We start from the raw sequence: 6,850 nt of genomic DNA on the forward strand, positions 1-6,850 counted from the left end.
CAGCAAATATTGATTTAACATTTATATCACAACAAATATATATTATAAATTATTATATACCCATAGTAACATTACGAATGTGTTAATCCAAATTCTTTCCTGTTGCATTCAACGTTTAATTTTCTAATCATCTATCGTACCTAGTGAATTAGTGCAAGCCACAAGGCAATAATATTAGTCATAATTATTAAGCGACAAATTACGCCGACTTGTCCAATTGTATTTCGTGTTGTGCACATTAGTTGTATTGTGTATACGTTTTAGCATAATCTAAAAGCTGCAATATGGTACAGACCATTGATTATAATTTTTTTGATTTTATTAAATTAGAAATATTAATATCGTTTCCAAATTGAATTTTTTTACAGTCACACACCATACTCCTGATTCAACCAGGGAGCAAACCGGAAACAAGAACATATTCCGATTATGAGTCTGTTAATGATTGCATGGAAGGTAAATAAATGTCATTGCTCTTGTTGAATAAACATAATATGTCTCATTATTTTAGGGGTTTGTAAGATTTATGAAGAACACCTGAAGAAATTAAATCCAAAGTCCGTGTCTATTACATATGACATAACTCAGCTGTTTGAATTTGTTGACCATTTAGCAGATCTTTCATGTCTTGTGTATGTCAATAATATTTCATTACTTAAGTTTAGTAATTCCATTTTTATGAATTATAAATCATGTTTAGGTACCAAAAAAGTACTATGACATATGCACCTTATAATAAAGACTGGATAAAAGAAAAGATTTACGTCCTACTCAGATGCCAAGCCAATCAACGTCAATAAACAGTATGAATTTAATGGAATGTTTTATTATAATTTTATTGTGAGGCTGTTTTTTTTTCTCGTTTACCATTTAGTAGGTATATATACACCAACTATAATGTAATGTAGGTTGACCATAAGCAGTATACAAGTTATTCATAGTAATTTGATAAATATTCATGATCCTCAGAACTTCCTTAACCTAATAAAGGTTAGTAATTGTAAATTAAAATAATATTAAAATATTAAATTACATTATTATTATTTGTGACCTTTTGTATTTATTAACTTTGTTTAATGTAATACTCCAATCTCATTATAATGACTGTTTTTGAATATACCAAGAAATTGTATGTACAATGTACCTAAATTGCTACTAGTTTTTTTAAAATTAAACACGAGATTACTACAAAATAATTGTATAATTGGGTTTTCTTGGAAATTATTTTTTTCCTTTAGAAAATTTCATGTTTGATATTTTATAGACAGTAGTTCAAACAAATAATTTTATGGCCAATTAATAAGGTCATAATTATGGATAAACAAACCTCGGAAAAAAAATCCCACACTAGGAAAATAAAATTCTGACGAAAAAGGTGCCACACTGGGGAAAACTGAATTAATTTAAAAAGTCTAAAAATGCTATCATCACAACTGTTTCTTATGTTATGGCTTTAAGTTTTTTATTTTTTTCTCAGAAATAAGATTTCCATTCCCTTGGTGCACATGATCACTAGTAGAAACTATTATTATTTATTGTTTTTTATTAGTGTTTTTACATTTATTTATCTCTCTGAAAAATTGACTTACGCTGCTCGATAAAGGACTGGCATCTAGCCACCTGAAATAGTGTAATCTTATGAATTACAATTAAAAGATTGTTCGTGATTCGTGCTACGTTTATTATGTGAATAATAAATATTTAATGAAGGGTATTTGTTTGTGCAAAATTGTGATCATGTATAATTTGTTGGCCACAGAACCAACTATTAGTATAAGTGATTACTACTAATTAGATCAAATGTCAATTTACTTCAGCACTTTACCACTACATTTCAAATTCAAAATAATTTTCTTGAAAATATTTTATTTAAGATCTTTTGAAGAGATATAAATTATAATGTAGGTAGTACCTGCTCTGTTTATAAAACAACTATAGAAATATAAAAAATATCATATTTAATGATAATAATTTTAAAACAATACCAGGTATAAATAAATAATATACATATTTTTTAGGTCATATAAATAAATATAAAATATTTTTAGAGCTGAATTAGATTAGATGATTCTTCTTGGTGTCTAATTAACTCATAATAATACTTCTTTTTAGCTTTCAGTTCTTCATGATTACCTTGCTCAACAATTTTACCATTGTGAACTACAGCAATAGAATCAGCTAATTGAATTGTAGAAAGACGATGAGCAATAATAATGCAAGTGCGACCTTTACAAGCCGCCTCCAATGCTCCTTGTACGTTCTTGAAACATTAAATTGTGTTAGAATTATAGAAATGAATATGCTTACTCTACATGATCCACTTACTGCATCATTTTTGGTATCCAATGCTGTCGTAGCCTCATCTAACAAAAGTATTTTAGGATTTCTTATTAATGCACGTGCAATGGCTACTCGTTGTTTTTGTCCTTCAGACAGATGACTTCCTTGATCTCCAGCCAATGTATCATACCTCTAAAAGTAGGTATTCAGTTTAATATTAAAAAAATTGTGTTGCTTCAAAAGTTCAAAATATTGAGTATGGTTTACTTGAGATAGAGTTGTAATAAAAGTATGAATATTTGCTTTTTTAGCTGCTTCAATTATTTCATCCATGGAGACCTCTCTATTGGCTACACCATATGCTATGTTATCTTTGATGGATCTGTTAAACAATATTGAGTCTTGAGAAACAATTCCAATATTTTGTCTTAAATGGCACAAATTCATTGCTCGTATATCGTGATCATCGACTTCCTAAACAAAATGTATACTTCAATATATAGTTCATTTACTATTTTAATATTGATAGTATTATAGTATATTGTATACATTAAATAAAACATAACAATTATTAAATACTGGAATATAAACACGTACAATCACTCCTTTTGATGGATCATAGAACCTTTCAAGTAAAGATACTATACTGCTTTTGCCACTTCCAGATTCACCAACTATTGCTAATGTCTTGCCAGGTTCAACTATCAAGTTGAGGCCTTGCAAAACACGTACATTTGGTCTAGAAGGATACTCGAATTTGACATCTTTGAAGTGGACTTTTCCTTTAATTGTCTGTATTGTACATTAAAAGTTTGAAATGTAATATTGATTTAATATGATAATGTTATTATGTGATATGGTTTTACTGGTTTAGATCCTGAATTTGATAGAGGGTCGATCTCAGATTTTCTCCTAATTAGTTGAAAAATGAGAGATGCTGCAATCTTAGCTCTTGAATAATCTTGTAGATAAGCTGATGTTTGACCAACAGAAGCAGCACAAAATGCCAATGCAAAGAACACCCTAAGAAATACATTTGAATAGAAATTGTAATAATAATACTTGACATATTATCTGTATAATATTACCTATAAATATCTGTGGCTGACATATCTCCAATTTCAACAAGATATGCTCCATATCTAAATGAAACTGAATACATTCCATATATAACTGCCTGAGAAATGCCATACATAATTGCAAACGAAAATGCCTGTTTTTTAGCAGCTGTAAATGGATCTTTCAAACTATTTGCATACTGTGATACAAAAATTAGTTCCTGTGCTAAACCTTGAACTGTTTTTATACTTGAAATAGTTTCAGATGTAATCTAAAATGAGTTCATAGACTTAGCTGCAAGTCAGATTTATAAAAATTAAACAAATTGGAAAAAAATTGATTATACTATAAAGTATATTATATGATATAATTTGCATATTAGTATAATCAATCTTAGTTAATAAAATTATTAAGTAAAATATCGATGTTTGTTTAGCATACAACTTGTAATTGCTTATTTTCTTACCCGGTCAGCTTCATCCATACATTCAAAATCTTGTTTTTGATTTTTTTGTACGATCATTAATTGCTTATAAGCAGCACCAGCAATTAATGGTACACCAATGACTAATACTACAGCTAATTTCCAGCCAAACGTAAAAGCGATTATTAGTGCAGCTGATAGAGTTACAAATGCTGATATTACTTGAGCAACTCTTAAACTTCCAGCCTATAATATCAAAAATCTTAGACATTTTTAAATTTTTATGTTTGTAACTGTACTTGCAGATTTCACAAGTGGAGCTTCTCTAGCTAAACTACTGATGATATTGCTGGGTGATGAACTTTTAAAATCAAACCAAAATACAGGTTGACGTAACACATTTTCAAATGCATATACTCTCATGCGCATAATGAGCTTTTCACAAGCATGGGTAAATCCAAAGGTCTTTAAAAAATAATTAATAAAAAATAACTTTGTAATATTATAATTTTAACTTTTTTTTACCTGCATCCACCATGCTAATCCAGATAATAATGCCAATAAAATAAACATCTTTGACCAAAAAGCTGCTTCTTGTAATAGTTCATCACCTTTAAGTGTAAATGTCTAAAAGAAATAATAATAAATAATAATATAATTATGCTACTGGTTAATTTTATACTAACAGCAAAGACCTGACCATAAAAAACAGCAAACACTGGCATTATGCAACCAGTTAAAGTACAACCTATGAAACCCATCATCAACCATGGCCATTCTGGACAGTTGAATTTAAGTATATCTTTTATGCAAACATTTTCAATTTCAGGCTGAAAATTAATTTATAAAACATATGTATATGTATTGTATTTAATTAATTCTAATAATTCTTGAACAGAAAGCTTATTATACATAGACAAAGCTGGGCATTAATGTGTTGAAAAGTTTAGTAATAAACAACTTATAATATATTATAATATATAAACATAACTATAAATAATTACAGTCTCTTCCAAATATATTAATTACAAATCTCTCAACAATAACATTACCAGATAACAAAATTCAAATTTTAAAGAAATATTAGTGCTGTGATCTTTTAAAAATATAAATCAATAACTTTTTTTGATGAGGATTCTATCATTGGATGGCCTCTTTTTCTAGTATTTGTTCTGTCAATTATTACGCTTCTATGTATTATTATTGTAATATATACAGGCGCGGACTGGCAAAAAAGTGCGCGGGATGCTACATAATTTAAAGGGCAAATAAAACAAATTTTAAATAATAGGTTATTTATAAAATATTTAAACATTTTCTTTTGTTTTAATAAAATATTGTAAATACGTTAAAAATGTAAATAGGTGCCAAATTACAACAGCAAGGCAAGGTTAAGCAACGGCAAACTTAAGGGTCAGCAAATTGTGATTAATTTTTGACAATTCTGCAGAAGTGAACTCTTAATACTGTCGTTATTGGTCTCACTGTAATTAGTAATTTTCATGTCTGGAGACAAGGACTTATACTTAATATTATTTTTTAAATTAATTTAATTCCCGCGTTAAGCTACTATGAAATTAACCATATATTTACATAAATATTCAATATCAATATAGGTTAGTACTTAAAATTACAGATTTCCAATATTAATATTTAAAAAAATGTCTCTCTTTTTGGAAAAACCATAAGTTAATTAATATATCCTGAAAATTGTAAAGAAACAAAACACTGGAAATACGTCATTGAAAGAATTGTTATAATTGATTTATATGCATTTGCAGGTTTTTTACCCCAAAAAGTAGTTAGATAAGCTACAAATTTGAATCTTAAACTAATTTAATTAAAAAATTTAAATTTTTGCATATTTGAACGATTTTAAATTTGTATGCATATTTTAGCATTTTTCTAAAATATGATGCATATTTACAAAAAATAGTATTAAGTTATTAATATTTAATGCTAATACTAAGCTTGCTTCAGGTACCACTACGATAATTTATCGTCGATAATGATCTCAATAACGAAAATTGATTATATAGTAATGGACTGACGGACCATTATGGACTTATCGGTTTAGTTTTTATACAACAGTGATTCACGATAGTATGTGTTTGTGTTTTTAGGTAATTTAGAAATTGTATAAAAACATACTACATTTATTTGAATTGATTTTCATTTGTGGCTTTTTATTTAGATGAGTGAATGTTCAAAATGCAACATACATAATAAAAAACCCACTTACATTATTTCAACTAAGCATTTAATACATTTGTTTATTTCATATAAATTATTTAATGAATTATACATATTTTTAAATTAAATAAATTTAATTAACATGCACTTTTATTTACATATTTTTGCATATTTTAAGGGCATATTTGAATGAAAATTATTGCATAAATGCATGAATATTTTGTACGCTTTTAGTGCATATAATTGCGGGCTCTAGTTATAATATTAAACCTATAATATGGACATGGAAGAAGTTGCCCAAGTAATGAACTATCATTTAATTAATGTTAAGCAAATTTTTATTCATAAGCATTAAAATATATAAATATTGACTAAACATTATCTATTGATTAAGGATACATTTTTAAACATTTAACAATATTAAGTAAATATTGAATGAACCAAAATTATTTATTTAGCTAATATTGTTAACTAATATTTAGTTAAGATTTTTTTACCAATATTTAATAAATGTGTTTAACAAATATTTAGTCAGCATTGACTTAAATTTAACTAACCAAATTTTAATATACTTCAGCTATATATTAATATTACTCAACCATTTTAGTTTTCAAGTTATTACGGTTCAATCATCAATTGTTCAGCTTAATAGTGACTTCAAAATGCTCTAAGTAAAAATATCAATATAGGTACTTATTTAATAAGAAAATATATGAATATACTAATGTATGAAAGTAAAAACATCCACACACACTTTTATACCAATACAAAACAAAATAAAAAACCATTAAAATTTATAAAAACAAAATTTATTTGTTTATAGAAAAAAAAGTTACGTATTAATCATAAATTAATTATATCTTATAAGTTTTTGATCGTTTTTCTGCAAATGGT

At 26.8% G+C, this 6,850-nt stretch overlaps 2 protein-coding genes across 5 annotated transcripts in view; one reads left to right on the top strand and one right to left on the bottom strand.

Annotated features, from left to right (window-relative positions):
* Positions 1–19: 19 nt before the first annotated feature.
* LOC111037759 (enhancer of rudimentary homolog) lies at positions 20–1,196 on the top strand. Its single transcript, XM_022320511.1, has 4 exons — positions 20–287; positions 369–456; positions 512–632; positions 701–1,196. The coding sequence occupies exons 1-4, from the start codon at positions 285–287 to the stop codon at positions 798–800; spliced, it is 312 nt and encodes a 103-aa protein (XP_022176203.1). The 5' UTR covers positions 20–284; the 3' UTR covers positions 801–1,196.
* A 752-nt stretch (positions 1,197–1,948) lies between these two features.
* The window catches only part of LOC111037757 (multidrug resistance protein 1-like), a 16,061-nt gene continuing 11,159 nt past the window's right edge, over positions 1,949–6,850 (bottom strand). For 3 of the 4 annotated variants that reach the window (XM_022320508.1, XM_022320506.1, XM_022320509.1), the window contains 10 exons: positions 4,450–4,593; positions 4,289–4,390; positions 4,067–4,228; positions 3,806–4,009; positions 3,369–3,610; positions 3,147–3,303; positions 2,878–3,072; positions 2,548–2,754; positions 2,326–2,472; positions 1,949–2,260 (listed from right to left, as the gene is read on the bottom strand). In XM_022320508.1, coding sequence (XP_022176200.1) covers positions 2,045–2,260; positions 2,326–2,472; positions 2,548–2,754; positions 2,878–3,072; positions 3,147–3,303; positions 3,369–3,610; positions 3,806–4,009; positions 4,067–4,228; positions 4,289–4,390; positions 4,450–4,593 — 1,776 coding nt within the window. In that variant the 3' untranslated portion in view covers positions 1,949–2,044. The remainder of the gene's footprint in view (positions 2,261–2,325; positions 2,473–2,547; positions 2,755–2,877; positions 3,073–3,146; positions 3,304–3,368; positions 3,611–3,805; positions 4,010–4,066; positions 4,229–4,288; positions 4,391–4,449; positions 4,594–6,850) is intronic. The other variant, XM_022320505.1, reaches the window with a different exon arrangement.

This window comes from Myzus persicae, unplaced genomic scaffold, assembly GCF_001856785.1.
Source record: "Myzus persicae strain clone G006 unplaced genomic scaffold, MPER_G0061.0, whole genome shotgun sequence".
NCBI classification, from domain to species: Eukaryota; Metazoa; Arthropoda; class Insecta; order Hemiptera; family Aphididae; genus Myzus; species Myzus persicae.